Source organism: Alexandromys fortis, unplaced genomic scaffold, assembly GCF_014885135.2.
Source record: "Alexandromys fortis isolate MF-2015 unplaced genomic scaffold, M_Fortis_MF-2015_v1.1 scaffold_164, whole genome shotgun sequence".
NCBI classification, from domain to species: Eukaryota; Metazoa; Chordata; class Mammalia; order Rodentia; family Cricetidae; genus Alexandromys; species Alexandromys fortis.
The window spans coordinates 257,111-273,479 of record NW_026068047.1 but is presented as its reverse complement, the minus strand read 5'-3'; the positions used below and the strand labels follow the sequence as shown (position 1 = coordinate 273,479).

At 43.9% G+C, this 16,369-nt stretch overlaps 1 protein-coding gene across 2 annotated transcripts in view; it reads left to right on the top strand.

Annotated features, from left to right (window-relative positions):
• Window positions 1–15,498, top strand: part of Nt5e (5'-nucleotidase ecto) — a 46,085-nt gene extending 30,587 nt beyond the window's left edge. For both annotated transcript variants that reach the window (XM_050118904.1, XM_050118905.1), the window contains 6 exons: window positions 6,498–6,695; window positions 7,709–7,863; window positions 9,852–9,957; window positions 10,667–10,816; window positions 12,502–12,702; window positions 13,608–15,498. In XM_050118904.1, coding sequence (XP_049974861.1) covers window positions 6,498–6,695; window positions 7,709–7,863; window positions 9,852–9,957; window positions 10,667–10,816; window positions 12,502–12,702; window positions 13,608–13,771 — 974 coding nt within the window. In that variant the 3' untranslated portion in view covers window positions 13,772–15,498. The remainder of the gene's footprint in view (window positions 1–6,497; window positions 6,696–7,708; window positions 7,864–9,851; window positions 9,958–10,666; window positions 10,817–12,501; window positions 12,703–13,607) is intronic.
• The last annotated feature ends 871 nt before the right edge of the window (window positions 15,499–16,369 follow it).

Sequence of the window (16,369 nt, the reverse complement as noted above, 5' to 3'; positions counted from 1 at the left end):
GTGTCCTGGAACTCACAGAAATCCACCTGCCTCTTCCATTGAGTGCTGCTGTGTGCCACCACCGCCCAGTGTCTTTATGATTCTTGGAAAGACTCCTAATGAGCTGCTTCCTGTCTGCCTCCCGGAGCACCGGACATTTGGTTCTTCAAGTCTGTGTGGTCTTGGACAAGTGCAGACATCAGGTTCTATCTGCAGTTCAGCAAAGGGCTCAGCACTGGGAATGTGTGACCCCCTTCTTTTCTGACATAATGTCCCTAAAAAGGCAAACATGCAGTGGCTAACTATTTACTGTTCAAGATTTTAGGAAATCTTTTTTTTTTTTTTTTTTTTTTTGTAGAACTTAACAATGTCTGCAAGCTACTATGGTAAACTGTGTGGCTCATACAACCTGCCCCTTCTTATCACTGTACCAATGGCTTCTCAGCATCCTCCCATATCACTGAGTGGTTAGCACCAATTTCCTGTCTCCTTCTCCACACCAGCCCCTGCCTTCATCCTGTGAGGAAGTGTCGTATGAGCAAGGCTCACGGCCTCTTGTTCCTGTCCCCTGAATGACTGTCACCTCCACTCCAGCTCAGCGTCTTCACTTCTCAGACAGGCTAAGACTTGGTCACTTGCAGACAGCTTCAGAACTCCACTCCAGGACCCTTGTGTCCCACGCAGGCTCTCTCACTCCTTTTCTGCCAGGCTTCAGACGTTCAGAAGCCTCAGGTCTCCTGACCAATCTGGCTGATATCCCATTTTTTTCTCCTGATAGCCTGGTTAGCTGACAGGTGAGAGGCAGGTGTCCAGTGTTGTTTGAACGGATTCTTTTCTATCTTTCCTTCGTTTTTGGTTGTGGTTTTTTTTGTTTTGGGGTTTTTGGAGGTTTTTTATTGTTTTTTTGAGACAGTGTCTCACTATGTAGACCAGGCTGGCCTCAAACTCACAGAGATTCACCTGCCTCTTCCTCCCACGTGCTATCATTAAAGGCATATACCACCATGCCAGTTACAGCTCTTTCAAAAGATTGGATTGTTCAGGCTTTAAAAACAAATAAAAACTTACTTTTAGTACAATTGACTCTGGACTTAGGCACACATTCACTGAATATGAAATTTACCTTTTTCATATAGTTAAGGAAGAGAATTTATGTTAAGGCTACAAAATTAAAACAAATGGAGTTCACAAAATAATCACAGATTAGCTGGACTAGAACTGCTGTGCTCCTGACCTTGGGCAGGGGTTGGAGGGAGGAGGGAGGCCTCAGTCAGTGTGCTGCGTCCCCCAACCCTTCCATACCTGGCCAAGGATGACCCTGAACTTGTGATCCTCATGCTTCCACCTCCTGAATGCTGGGGTTACAGGCAGGAGCCACCATACCCAGTGTTACACGGTGCCTGGACTCGAGTCCAGGGCTTTGTGCATGTTCAGCAGATCCTGGACTGACTGTGTCACGTCCCATCCTGGCAGCCACTGTTCATCTCTCCGTTGCCTACTCAGGATATTTTCATGTGGCCCGGGTATATGAATATATAAAACCAGTCATACATTTTTCAAACTTCTTCATAATAAGTCAGAAAGAAAATGACTTTCTTTTTAAAATTCATTATTGTGTGCACATATATGGCATGCGCACTTGTGGGTATGAGCATGGACACGCCCGAGCATATGTGTGGAGGTCGGAGAACAACCCTGGGGAGCTGGTTCTCTCTTTCTACTGTGTGTTCCCGGGATAGAATTCGGGCTCGTAGTTCAAGCATTTTTACTACTGAACAAATCACCAATTCTTATTTAAAAGAATTCTTTGGCATACATATAATTTTACCAAATTTTTTAAAGACAAAGCAAATTTAAATACTAAGGAGGTGGATCTGCTTATTTTATGTGAAGATTTAAATCTGGGCTGAATATTTGATATTTCAGCATCTTCAGGGTTTTTTCAGAGTTGATCAATATTTTGATTTTATTATCTTTAATCCTGAAAATGCCACTTGGTATAAATCCGTAGTACAGAATGGCAGAATTACGTTTAGAACCACTTCAGAAATTGTTGGACTTTCTGTCCTAACCAAGGTTAACTCAATGTTTTCTATGAAACTCAAGCCAGCAATTCAAACAGCAACTTTTTTGTAATCAAACACACTCTGATACAATAAACTCCAAAACCAGACTAGCTTGTTACTTATGTACCGAGGAATGGTGGCAAGAATGTATTACAAACCTTTGTTTTCAATAGCAAAATCGTGTTTTTATAAGAGCAAAAGCAACAATGTAGTTCACAATATACAGTAGTCTGGAGTCTGAGCCTCAGCTACCATTCATTGGCACTGCCTGCTGTGACCGTGTGTGCAGGATCAAGGCTACAGTGAAGTCCGAGATGCAGATCCATCGTATGTTTGGTTTTGAATCAATTTTTGGTCATTGTATGTTCAGAAACCTTTTGCTGTTGCCAGATTTTCCATGACCCTCCCTTCAGTCACACCACCTCATAGGGGCTCATGACCCACAGTTTAAGAAGCTGGGTCTTAAGCCAGATGTGTTAACAAGAAGCCTGTAATTCAAGCACTTGAGAAGTAGAGGCAGGAAGATTAGAAGTATGAGGTCATCTTCCCCTACATAAAATGTTCTAGACCAGCCTGGGCTACATGAGACCATGTTTCAAAAACAAAAAACAAAAAGCAGGGCAAGTGTAATTAGTGATGCACACTTTTAATCCTAGCACTTAGAAAACAGAAGCAGGCAGATCTCTGTGAGTTTGAGGCCAGCCTGGTCTACATCGTGAGTTCCAGGATAGCCAGGAATATACAGTGAAACACCCCCATCCCATCCCCTGCTGACACACACACACATGAAAGAAAGAAAGAAAGAAAGAAAGAAAGAGAGAGAGAGAGAGAGAGAGAGAGAGAGAGAGAGAGAGAGAGAAAGAGAGAAAGAAAGAAAGAAAGAAAGAAAGAGAGAGAGAGAGAGAGAGAGAGAGAGAGAGAGAGAGAGAGAGAAAGAAAGAAAGAAAGAAAGAAAGAAAGAAAGAAAGAAAGAAAGAAAGAAAAGTTGGGCTTTAGACAATCTTGCCTTTCCAAAGCGACCTTAATACGTGCACAGGACAGAGAAACAGTCTCCAAGTAACTGTTTCCAGGCCCTTGATAAGAACTGCTGAGACTCAAAGGGCAGCAGTCTGACCAGTGGCCTCAGTGATCTCCCTGGGTGTTTCTTAGGTCAGCGCAGGGGCCTTCCTCATTCCAGTGGTCACTCACTCCTGCCCTTTAGATAGCCTCTGCCTGAGCCAGCTTCAGCACCCGCTTCCTTTCGAACAAAGCCACATCATTTTGCAAGCACACAGCAGTGGTCAGTGGTCTCGCTCCTCATGAGGCTGCTTTCCGAGATGAGTCTATTGAAAACCAGGCTCGGAAGAGAATGACTGTAAATAAATGCGGTCAGGATCCCTGGGCAAGTAGGTCTGTTATCTGAGGAGAGTTGATCAACTCCTGTGAACTGCACAGGATGGAAGCTTGCGCCCCCTTAGCTCTGCTCTTGGTGGTCTTGTGTACAGGATTTCATTTTTCTCTTTTACTGGAATGTGGCTTGGGGTTGTGAAAAGGGCTCAATTCTCTTACAGGCTCAGTTTGCTCCCCAGTTCAGTCAATACTGACAATTTATGTCATCTCTTTGAGCACAAGCTTTCCTTAACAAAAAATAATGATAGTGGCGTAACTTCCCCCCCCCCCAAATGCCATAGGGATGGATCAAGGTAAGATAGGGCGGAAATGGGCTTGGAAATGTACATCTAAGACAAATACCCCAGTTTTAAGTTCTGAGACTCTGTCCCCTACCTTCTTTATATACATGGACATAGTCCTGTTTCTCTGGAGAACACTGAATTTACTAAACAAGGTGGTTTCTTCCTAATACATAGGCTGCCACCAATTTCTCCCCTCACTGCTACTCATAAATATATTTTCTTTAAATTTTCAGAATTTTAAAGATGGAGAATCAATAAAATTTTGTTCTTCTTTTTCCAAATATTCTACAACACTGCTTCTGATTGTACAGGACTCTATAAACTTTAACCATTAATCTTAAGCTTGAACTACTATATTATTTTTAAATATAATTTTGTTTTAAAAATCCTCCAAAGGTATCTAACAGTTGTCCAGACCCTAATTGGAATCATGCATTCCTTGACTGAGGGCAGCCCCCTGCTGAAGTCTCTTTGGACACTTAGACGGCCCTGGGAAATGGAGGGTTCATGTTCACATGTGTGTCCAATGCACCACAGCCACACAGGTTGAGTCTCGGTTACTAGAACACAATCTATACACATTTCCTCTTATGCCAAGATGATAAGCCACATACCTAAAGACAAAGTGTGGCTTCATGTGGAGACAGTATTTTAGGTGTGAGAACCTTTGGCTGAAGGACTGGGGGGTGTAGAACGGTGGTAGTGTTTCTCTAGCGCACAAGCCCTGGATTTGACCTCCAGCACTGTGAAAGTAACAAACTTTTTAGGCCTTTGGCTGACTAGCATGAAACAGTGTGGGAAACTTGAAGCCCTAGATTGTTTTCCCTGCCAGTGGTTTCCTGGAGTTGCTAAACTCATGGAGGAGTAAAAAAGGCTCATCCTTGGTGGAGGCAGGGATTAGCTACCAGACCCGATATTACCTCAACCACAAAGGAAGCGCCTTGCCTTTCCTGACTTGTGAGATAACCTTCACATGTCTTTTGTTCTCAGAAAAGGAACATAAAGACTTTTCTGAATTAGAAAGTAGGTGCTCCCTCCCAGATGGGTGCTGCTGTGTAATGAAGCATTTGACAGGATTGTCAGGTCCCTGACTTTTAACAATCTGTTTAAGCTATTTCCATGGAAGGGGATGGGGAAGAAGAACAAGACAAAAAGTCTGGCTTGCCATTCTCTTTCATTTCCAAGAAACTGCGAGATGCCTGGTTTCTGCAATTTGTTAATCTCTTTTCCACTTGGATGGGACATTCTCTGCCACTCTGTGGACAGTCAGAGAAATTGCAGCTTTCCAAACATTGCCCAGAAGAGGAAGCCCTGGCAATGCTAGGAAGAGGCTGCCCTAAATATACCTAGTCCTTTGCAGTGAAGGGCAGGGTCTATCCTTGCAGAAAAGCACAGAAGAGGAAGAAAAGGTTTAGATTAGAAGTGTCCCTCTTCCCTGTGACTCTACCATGTTTTAGGTCATCTGCATGAAGCGAAACATTAACTCGGGAAGCAGCTAGCCCAGCTTGCGTAATGCTGGTATTTGCAATGCTTCTGTCCTTGAAGTTGACGGGGCAGAGTAAATTCTTCATACCATGCCTCCTTAGCTTTTCTTAGGTAAACAGAAAGACCCTGAAAGCTTGGGACACGAAGGTACAAACCTGGCTTTGCATGTCATTTTCTAAGAGGTCTGCGCCAACCAGCTTACAGCTTCTCAGAGCTTCGGTTCCTAGTCAGCTCCGCATCACATTGCAGCAAGTGCCCATGGGTATCTGCACAGTAGTCAGTCTTCTTGTCTGCAAAGTGCAGTTAATAACCTGCCCTGCCCTGTGGGAAGCTTGGACAACTAAATGTGTTATATCACAGACGTCTCTCAGAACTGATTCATATGTGAAATGAATCACGTCCTGAAGTTCTCTGGACCTTCTGGGGACATCCAGTAAGTGAGACCAGTCATGTGTGTAGTGGGCCAAGGGTATTAATTTCATAATCTGATTCTAAGCAGCCCAAACTATGTCACTTCCACAGAAATTTGATATTAATCATGAATCGCATGCTGGGGCATACCTCTGTAACCCCAGCATTTATGCAGGAGGTGGAAACAGTAGGATTATAAAGTCAAAGATCACAACTACACAGTGCTCTTCAGAAGATGTCTCAAAAGCAAATCAAAGCAAACGAAGCACACTGAACACCAAAGAGGGGTGAAGTTAACTTAAACATACAGGTCAGTGAGATGGCTCAGCAGGGTAAGGAGCCTGCTGCCAAGCCTGAGGACCTGAGTTTGATTCCTGGGACCCATACACATGACCTCCTCCCACACAAATAAATGCTTAAGAATAAATTCAACATGGCAAGTGAAGAGACGCTGGGCATTGTGCCTCCCCTGTGGCCACTCTGACCCTCGGGCAAGCAAGGAGGCCTCTGGGTGATGAGTGGCTCGCAGGTTCTTCCGAAAACTGTCCGAATGGTTTGATTAATTCATCCAGCCAGGGGGAACAGAGATGGAGTCTGCACGGTAGAGGGATAATCTTAGCAGTATTCTGTTTTTGTATGACCCACATCAGATCACCAGGCACAATACCCCAGACTTAGAAACAGCTTAGTAAATGCCCACTGAGCAGGATTTGTATGCCAAAAAGGGCATTTGGAACTAGTGACAAACGTCCCACAGGGCTCTGAAAGACCAACCACGCAGAACAGCAGATGGCGAGTCATCAAGTTAAAAGTCGCTGTCATCCAGCAAGTGGCCTGCCATGTGCGAAGGCTGACCTGATCAACTTTGCCTCTTTTATTTCAGGAACTCCACCTTCCAAAGAAACTCCTGCTGGGAATTACCCATTCATAGTCACCTCCGATGATGGCCGGAAGGTCCCCGTGGTCCAGGCCTATGCTTTTGGCAAATACCTAGGCTATCTGAAGGTGGAGTTTGATAACAAAGGGAATGTCGTCAGTTCACATGGAAACCCCATTCTTCTGAACAGCAGCATCCCTGAAGGTGAGATCTGGGGAGAGTCTACCAAACGTGGCAAGTTACGTGGCTAGATCTTCAATCCCCTTCTTCCTCTTGCTTTGTTTCAGGAAATGCCTGTAATACTTGTGAAGAGCTTAGCTTCTCCATTGTGTTTACTCTCTTTATTCATAAGGAAATTTCAAATTCCCAACGTCCAAATCCTCACTTGCTTTTCCGAGTCTGCTCTATGTACCACTGCTCTCTCTGCTTTTCAAAAGCTTTGTCTGGCAAGGCAAAAGTCACTGCCAGCTCCTGTCTAGAGAGGAGTAGGAGAGCGAAAAAAAGCAGTTCAAATAGGACAGAGTAGCTCCCTAACAAGAGGCAGTGATAGTGTGGTGTGGGCCTCAGCTTCTTCTTCATTCATGAGACAAGGAAATACCTCTTGTTGTTGTTTTGAGAAGAGCTTCTCCATACATAGCCCGGGCTGGGGTTACAGTGTACAGCAGCATGTCTGGCTTTGAGACTCAGAACAAAAGCATCATTTTGCCATCCATTTTCACACACATGGTCTTTGTGAGCATGATGTTGTGACTCTACCAGCCCTTTTATGTTTGCTATCATCAGCTCACAAGGATGGGCAAGGAGGTTCCACTGTACCCAGCAGAGTCTGTGCTCCGTCACAACATAAGCAGCTAGCAAGGAAGCAAGCTAGGAACCACACCCTCAGCAGATGCTCTGTACTTGCCCAACATTTCAACCCATGACACCACCATGGTGTCATCCTAGGTGGGCTGACAGTACTCACCCAGATGTTGAGTGGATGCCGAGATGCTCAAAGGCATCCTTGAGGTAAGAAATATCCAGGTATTAATGTCAGAAAATGAAATTCCCTAAGGAATTTCATAGTCCAAACCAAAATGTACTAATGCATGCTCTCAGCAGGGAAGCCTGACAATGCTTGATTTCTCTAGAATTTACCCACTAGAAGATCTGCTTTAATGACAGGGCTTTCCTTTCGTTTGCACCTTTCTGATGGTCCTTCCTTTCTGTCCTTTTAGATGCAGTCATCAAAGCTGACATTAACAACTGGAGGATAAAGTTAGATAATTATTCTACCCAGGAACTAGGGCGAACAATCGTCTACCTGGATGGCTCCACTCAGACATGCCGGTTTAAAGAATGCAACATGGGCAACCTGATCTGTGATGCTATGGTGAGCTGTCTGCAGGGGCAGAGCACCTGCATCTAGGGAGGGAAGAAAGGGAGATGGAGAGTAGAGGCAACAAGGGACAAAGTGATGGCAGCAGAATTAAGGATTCTGATACACTTAAAACCCAGACGGAAGTTTGAAGCATGACTGGTTTCATACTGATTACTTTGGCGAGGAGGCTCAGAGAGATTAGGAGACCATCTCATTATTGCTTTACAAGAACTAAAACCTTTAAAAGCATGTCTTTCCTAGATGTCTAAATTTGGAGTGTTTCTTTCTGTAAGATGATCTTACAGATCATGACAGGAACCCACCCATCCCTCTGCTGCTGCCAGATGTTACATAGTAGATCAAGCACATCTGCTTGGACCTGACTTGGCAGGACAGTTTTCCCTGATTTGTCTTCTTGGCTCTAAAGAACATGGGCCTCGTATAACTTGCATGTCTTTCCCAAGCACAGAATGACATACATAATTATAATAAGTCTCAAGCTAGAGCAAGGTCATTCATGAAGAGCATTTTTTTTTTTCTGGAGCCAATTGGCCAACATGGCTTTGTGGGGCTGTGCTGAGCAAAGGTCTCTATGTTGGACTGTTCCCATGGTCTCACCCATGGTGTGTGTGTGCCGGTGTCAGTATCCTGCTGGTGTCGCTTTCTGTGATACAACCACACTCCACAAACTCCAGCGAGCGGGTGACAGCATGAACGCCCTCCAAGAGAGGCTCAGGCTGGTTACTGAGCGCCATGAAATCAGTATGGAAAACAAACAGACAGAAACATCTAGAGAAACATCTTCAAAGAAACACCCCAGGGTGCTACCAGCACTTAACCTTTCTGTCAAAGAGGCTGGGGTAAATCTAACTTTCCTTTTGTGCTTGTTTTAAAAATTAGAAAGCACACATTTTGAGGCAGGAGAGTTGGTTCAGAGCTTGACATTACTTGGACCTGGGTTCAATTCCAAGCACCCACACAGTTGCTCACAACCATCTGTAACCTCAGTCCCAGTGGATCTGATGCCCTCTTCTGACCTCCAAAGGCACACATGTGGTACACATAACATGCATGCAGGTAAAACACTTATACACTTAAAATATATTAAAAAAATTTAAAAAATAACTGGTTTAAGGCCATATATGGTGGTGTATGCTTTTAATCCCAACATTTGGGACGCAGAAGCAGGCAGATTTCTCCAAGTTTGAGGCTAGCCTGGTTTATATAGCAAGTCGTAGAATAGCAAGAACTACAAAAATAGACCCTGCCTCAAAACAAATAGACAAAAGCATGCATTTACCTGCTTAACTGAATGTGTGTTTTGTAAAAGTAAAGTAAAAATGAACCTGATTGGGGCTGGAGAGATGGCTCAGTGGTTAAGAGCATTGCCTGCTCTTCCAAAGGTCCTGAGTTCAATTCCCAGCAACCACATGGTGGCTCACAACCACCTGTAATGAGATCTGATGCTCTCTTCTGGCCTGCAGGCATACACACAACAGAATATTGTATACATAATAAATAAATATTTAAAAAAAAATGAACCTGATTTTCCCCAGCTTCAGGAGGCCATTCCTGTGCCTCCAAGATTGCCAATATGGGGGAACTGTATGGCATAAGGTAGGTGATGAGCAGGCTGGAAGGTCCTGCTGCCCTGGAAGAGCAGCTCCACAGACCAGTCCATCCTGGAGCAGTTGACACCGGCTATGCACCCTAGCTTAGGGGATAGGTTTGAGGAGTAAGTAAAGAGCCCCCTGTCTTGAGAGTGTGACACAGGACTGGTCACAATATACTTTTGCTTCCGACTAATTGGAGACCAATAGAAGATAGACTAATAATTGTTTTTGGTTAATAATGTATACAATTTGTTTTACTTACAGTTGGGAAACTTCTGGGGAAACGGGAGCGAGGGATGAATACTTTGTTCTCTGTAGAGATAACTGGATTCCTGGAACTGATACCAAGAAAGACCCAAAGTAACTAAATTTCTGCTACTATTGCAGATTAACAACAACCTCAGACACCCGGATGAAATGTTCTGGAACCATGTGTCCATGTGCATTTTAAATGGAGGTGGCATCCGGTCCCCCATTGAAGAGAAGAACAATGGTATGCACAGGTCCAGTTTCCTTAGCTGTCTATGTTGTCCCTTTGTTCCGCCAGTCCTTTAAGTTTGTGTTAGCTGCCATTCAAGCCCAGTGCTTTTGGGACACACATGCTTTCTCAAACGTCTTCACATAAATGCTAAACCTAAGGCTGGTCTAAATCTAATAACTGTTGCTGTTTTATTAAAAAGTATTGAACATTTTTTACATTTGGAAACAAAAAGACCAACTCATGCTGGAAGTCATCTCAAAGACACACTTCCCATATTCACAGATACCCACGGTCCTATCATACATTACAACAAACCCAGTTTTTATAGACAGTGCTTAAGGCTCTGTTGCAGTCCTTATGGACGTACTGTCAAACCCCATCACTAGAAGGCCCCAGGCTCATTTGCGACAATAGGGCAGGTGGCTAGAACACACTGCCTGTGTAGAACTGAACAATGTTTAACCAGCTACTGAAGAAGATCCAGCCCAAGCCAGGAGATCCAAGGCTGAGAACAGTGGACTTGGTCCTTTGCAAACTCAACCGCCTTGCCCGATGGTGGACAACAGAGCAGAACCTTCCAGTGCGCTCCCTCCCAAAGTTAAACACAGTGGCTGTGACACCCCCTCCCTTTATTTGCTCAACTCAAGTGAGGTGGTCTCTGGGGAAACAGGTTCTTAAACAGGTCTCTTTTTCTTTCCTGATGCATCTATAACTGCCTAAGGCACAATCACCTGGGAGAACCTGGCTGCTGTGCTGCCCTTTGGAGGGACATTTGACCTGGTCCAAATAAAAGGTTCCACCCTGAAGAAAGCTTTTGAACACAGCGTGCATCGCTACGGCCAGTCCACTGGGGAGTTCCTGCAAGTGGGCGGTAAGTGGCACATCCTGCAGAACATGTCGTCCGGTGACGTGGGCTTTCCTGGTTGGTTCAGCTCCTTACCTCTGTGGCTGGGCTTACTAGGGTTTCCTCACAGCCAACCCCATCTTTCGATGACTATGGACTCCTGGAGCCATTGAGGCGAGGTGAAGGCTAAGGGTCCAAGCCCTTGGCAATGAGTAGTTTTTGCCAACCATGATTTGGACTTTGGAAAGGCATCCATGGGAGCTGACCTCCTGAACACTCATCAGATCAGCTGGCATGAGGTCTTTCTGTTGGACTCTTACTTGTAGGGTGCAGGTAACATTCTTAAGCAAAAACAAAAGCTCTCCATTATTGTTAGCTGTCCGGGACCATATTAGGGTTCAAAGGAACAAAGGTAGAGCAAAGACACAGTCTACTCTAATCCTGATTGGGGGGGGGGGGGGCAGGGAGAGGCATGTCACCAACCCCAGACCTGCTTTCTCTTTGACTGCAGGGGAGAATGGAAATGAATGTTCCTCACACTGCTAAAGGCTTCTTTCTTCACTGACGGTGGGTGTGGGGAGTGCTGGAGATTAAACACATGCAAGGCAAACATTTTCTAGTTTATTTTATTTTGTGCTGTTGGGAATTGAACCTGAGGCCTCATGTATGCTGGGAAAATGCACTGCTATGTCCCAGCTCCAGAAGGATTCTGAAATGTTTTTCTTAGTAACCAATTCCACAATCCAGAGTTAATACTTAAAGTAGTAAACTTATTTTACTCCAAAATAATTTTCTTGCCTTATTTTCTCACTTTTATTCATCTTGCTTTGTTCATGTTGAGACAGGATCTTATGTAGCACAGAATGACTTTAAAGTATATAGCCAAAGTTGGTCTTTAAATCCTGATCCTCCGGTAATGGTGGGATTACAGTTATGTCCCACTGTGCCTGGCTTCATGTTGGCTGCCTTTTTTGTTTGTTTTATTTTTTATTTTTGACAGAGTCTCAATATGTTCTTTAAGATAGACTCAAACTACTTAGCTCAACCTGACCTCCTGACTTCAAATGTGTGGTAGTGACTCTCCTGTTTCGGGGCCTCCACAGGCTGGGAGTTCCAAGAAGGTACGCCCACACCCAGCTTCATTTTCATTTTATTCCTGGAACTGCTTGATGAGTGCTGTTGTCTGGCAGGAGACCCTGGCCTGCTGTCTGTGGGATAGCCCTGACACAGAACATTTTCCCAGGGCAGAGCCAAGGACCTATGCCGTTCTGATGCTCTCATGCTAAGAATGAGTATTTGTGAAAAATCTCCAAATCAGAATTATGACATTCGGTCTTCAAAGCTGTTACAGATGCTCCGTTGCATTTCCCAATGATGCACACCTCACTTTCCAAACCCAGTGAGTCATATCTGGACCAGTGAATTCAGGATTATAAAGAGGAAAAATACTGGGGTTTCTCCCAGCAAAATCACCTTTGCCTTTCTGAGGTCAGTTCTCCTTTGGTGGTTCTCCCATCTACTGGAGGCCTCAAGGATGAAAGTAACTAAGGGTAGTTACACCACTGCCGACATTACGAATTAAATTTCACTCACACAGGAACTACAGTAGCACAAGCCTAATATCCTGAGTCTAGATCTTGGTCAAAATCCCTTTCATAGGCAAAAAGTCTCTTTGGATTCAGGAAGAAAAAATGGACTCATTTCTCTTCTAGGAATCCACGTGGTGTATGATCTCACCCGAAAACCCTGGGACAGAGTGGTACAATTAGATGTTCTTTGCACCATGTGTCGAGTGCCCAGTTATGAGCCTCTGAAAATGGATACAGTGTATAAAGTGATCCTCCCGAGCTACCTGGTCAATGGTGGAGATGGATTCCAGATGATAAAAGATGAATTATTAAAACATGACTCTGGTAAGCATGAGCACCTCTTCCTCTCCTCTGTTTAGCACAACAGAACTGAGCAGATGGGGTAAGAAAAGGGACCTTCTACCTTTGTTGTTGCTCCCTCCTGCTTTGGAGGTTGCTAACAATGGTACAACACTGAGGAGTGTTCTGTTCTCTCTTCCCCAGCACACACGTTCACATCTATCTGACCCAAGGGAAGGCACATAGTGACATAGAAACATACATGGCATGTAGTCATGGCTGGCCTGGAGCTTGCTATGCAGATCAGGCTGGCCTGGTACTCACAGATCCTCCTGCCCAAGGGATGCGATTAAAGTCACGTGCCATCACAACGGCCCAGTATTTTTTTTCTTTACAGTAAACTACCATGCGTTAGCATTGCCAGGTATTAAATAGCTTCAATGAATACATCCACATGGAGAATTGAAATTATAGTAAGATTCTGGGGAGTTGTCATGGGTTTGTCTAAGCAAGTCTTACTTCTCTATCCTCTTCTGGGAAAGAAACCTCCAGTGTCCCATCATCCAAGTATGTGGAGACGGTGTTGAGCAGACAGCAGGAGAAAGCCACTTTTATTTCTCAGATAACTCTTGGCCCAGGTCCCCCTTGCCTTTGGCTCTAGAGCGGATTGTAGCGGTGATGCCAACAACCTCTTAGAAACCTTGGAGCTGAGACAACTGCACTCCTCCAATTACCCAGTGCTGAAGTTCTCATCTGTAACACGGAAGAGCAATCAGATTCTTTACACTTAGAATTACCAGAAGACCAAAGTCTTCTGAGGTGCTTTATCCTGAAATGAAAAAGTGTCTTCTCTTTTCATTTTCAAGGGCTTCAGAGACTTTATTTTTCTTCTTGCTGCTAACAGGTCATTTTTCTAGAGTTAAAATAACGTATGTGCTTTTTTTCCCCAGGTGACCAAGATATCAGCGTGGTTTCTGAATATATCTCAAAAATGAAAGTAGTTTACCCGGCAGTTGAAGGGCGGATCAAGTTCTCTGCAGGAAGCCTTTACCAGGGAAGCTTTCCTTTAGTACTTCTTTCGTTTTGTGCAGTGATCCTTGTTTTGTACCAATAACGGAAAGCTCCTTGTCCTTGATATCAAACTACATTATTCTTCCAGTGATATTCAAATCTGGCTCTTACCATCCTCAAGGCTCCTAGCTGATCCTCAGCACTTTGCTAGGAAGAGACTATCACTATGGCATCATTCGTCAAGGCCAGCAACTCAGTGAGCAGATAGAAAGTCAAACAGAAGCAACTGGGTCCTTTTTGGGAGTGGGGGAAGAAAACAACTAGATGTAATTTACATATCCACATAACACATTTTGTTATCTTTAAACCACAAAAATAATTCTCCACTTTCTATTTATTTATAATCCATCAAACAACTGATGTTTACATAGAACTTTGTCATTGCCAGCTGTGGTGGCCCATGCCTGTAGTCACAGCACTTGGGAGGGAGAAGAGGATGGCTGCCAAGTTCCAAGCCAGCCTGACCTACACAGTTTCAGGCCAGTCAGTTAGGCGGCAAGGCTCTCACAAACAGAAAACATTATAATTTACATGGAGATTTTTGTAGATAAGCAAATGCTGTTTCCTTTGATATGTAAGCAGAAAGGGTTGGCGCATTCAAGGCTATGTATCCCCCAAATGATGCATCTAAAACCTGTACCTAGGTCTTTTGACCTCAAAGTCAATACTCTCTCCTACATCAAGACTCCTCTCTTCCTGGCAATGGGCCCAGATGACAAATCTCTGGTTTATTTCTGCCCGCCACACTATCCTTTCTTTCGGGTTCCTATTGTCTACAAATTTTGAAAGACTGGACACTGGACAGGATCCTGTCTCACAACACCAATGCGCCTTTGACAAGTCACGGTATAAAGCAAGTAACAGGTTAGTTCAGGGACTGTAAAAGGCAGCCAGTCAAGGAGTAGGAGAGGAAGGGAGGGGAGGACATGAGCAGGACTGGTGCATTACAGAAGAGAGGATGGGCATTTAGATGTGTTTCATAAACACTGACAACGGAGCAGAAGCCCTGCCTCTCTCTCCTTCCTTCTTCCTCACTTGGAGGTGTCATGAGAGAACTTTCTAAAACAAACTGTAATTTTAAATCTGTACCCAGTCATACCAAGTTCATCATGGAAAACTCCAGCATTCTGGAAGGCAACAGTGATTTTAAGAAGTGGTACAAACATTTGAAGTCACTGAGACCCAAACCCCAAGTAACCACTATAAGGCACACTCAAGTCCAGATACAAGAGTACCAACAGTGAGCCCTAAGGGATGCCGAAGAGATACCCAGACTAATGAAATAATCTATGCCCACAGAACACCTGACTAAGATGGTCCTGTGACCAAGTGAGTATGGCCAGCAATGCATCAGTAATCAAGAAACGGGAGCCTTCACTTAACCACGAAACAACAGCTAGATGTTTGGACAGGAAACGTTTCCTAGTGTTTACAAATAAGTACTTTTGACACAAAACATTTTAAAATTTCAGTCCTTTTATGAAGTCTGTTGCAGTAAAACATTGCCTTCAGCTCTGTGAATGTACAGACTAGTTATAAACAGAAATGTCAAAAAGTATGTAAAAAAATAAAGGTGCATTTGAGGTATATGTTTATGTTTGGCCAGTAAATGAGGAAAAATCTTATTACAGCATAATTTTTTAAGTAATATTTTGTAATTTTTCTGAATATGTGTGTGTATATATATACATATATATGTTTTGTGCCACAGTGTTGAGAAACGACTTGAACTACTTATTATAAACTCTAAACAATAAAACTGCAGATATACTCCTGTCTTTGGTCTTACTTTTCTCAAACCCACAACACAATATAGCAAAGACAATTTTTCACCAGGATTGCTTCTTTGTCATCTGGAAGTCCTTTGTCACTTCAAAACTGAGAAGAAAAATATATAAAATTTTTAAGCAGGAGAGGAAAGTCTCTTGACTTTTCTTCATCTAGCCTTGTTTTGCTCCTCAGTGAAAATCTACCAACCTCTGCATAAAATACTAGAGATGAGGTCATACAAATCTGAGATTCCAGGCATGACTGCAGGTCACAACAAGCAAGGTAGTAAGGTGACCTCATCAGTCATCAGTGCTCCCTGGAGTGACAGCCTAGGTAACAAAAGCAGCTGATTCTGCTCAAGTCTGTCTCTGTCCTGGTCAGGAAGATCAGCACCAGTGCTAGAAAGTGAGACCAGCACTCCAGAGCTTCCGTAATACAGTAATACATAAAGTCAGGAATATAGTCTGAATTATAGTTGGAAAAGCAAACCACAGCTGGGTGTGGTGAGCCATACCTTTAATCCCAACACTGGAGAAACAAAGACAGGCAGATCTCTTCTGTACATTTGAGAGCACATGCTTTGTTGACTCCCATGGGAGGCCTTACCCTTTCTTTTCTTTTTTTTTTTTTTTTTTTTTGTAGAACTTAACAATGTCTGCAAGCTACTATGGTAAACTGTGTGGCTCATACAACCTGCCCCTTCTTATCACTGTACCAATGGCTTCTCAGCATCCTCCCATATCACTGAGTGGTTAGCACCAATTTCCTGTCTCCTTCTCCACACCAGCCCCTGCCTTCATCCTGTGAGGAAGTGTCGTATGAGCAAGGCTCACGGCCTCTTGTTCCTGTCCCCTGAATGACTGTCACCTCC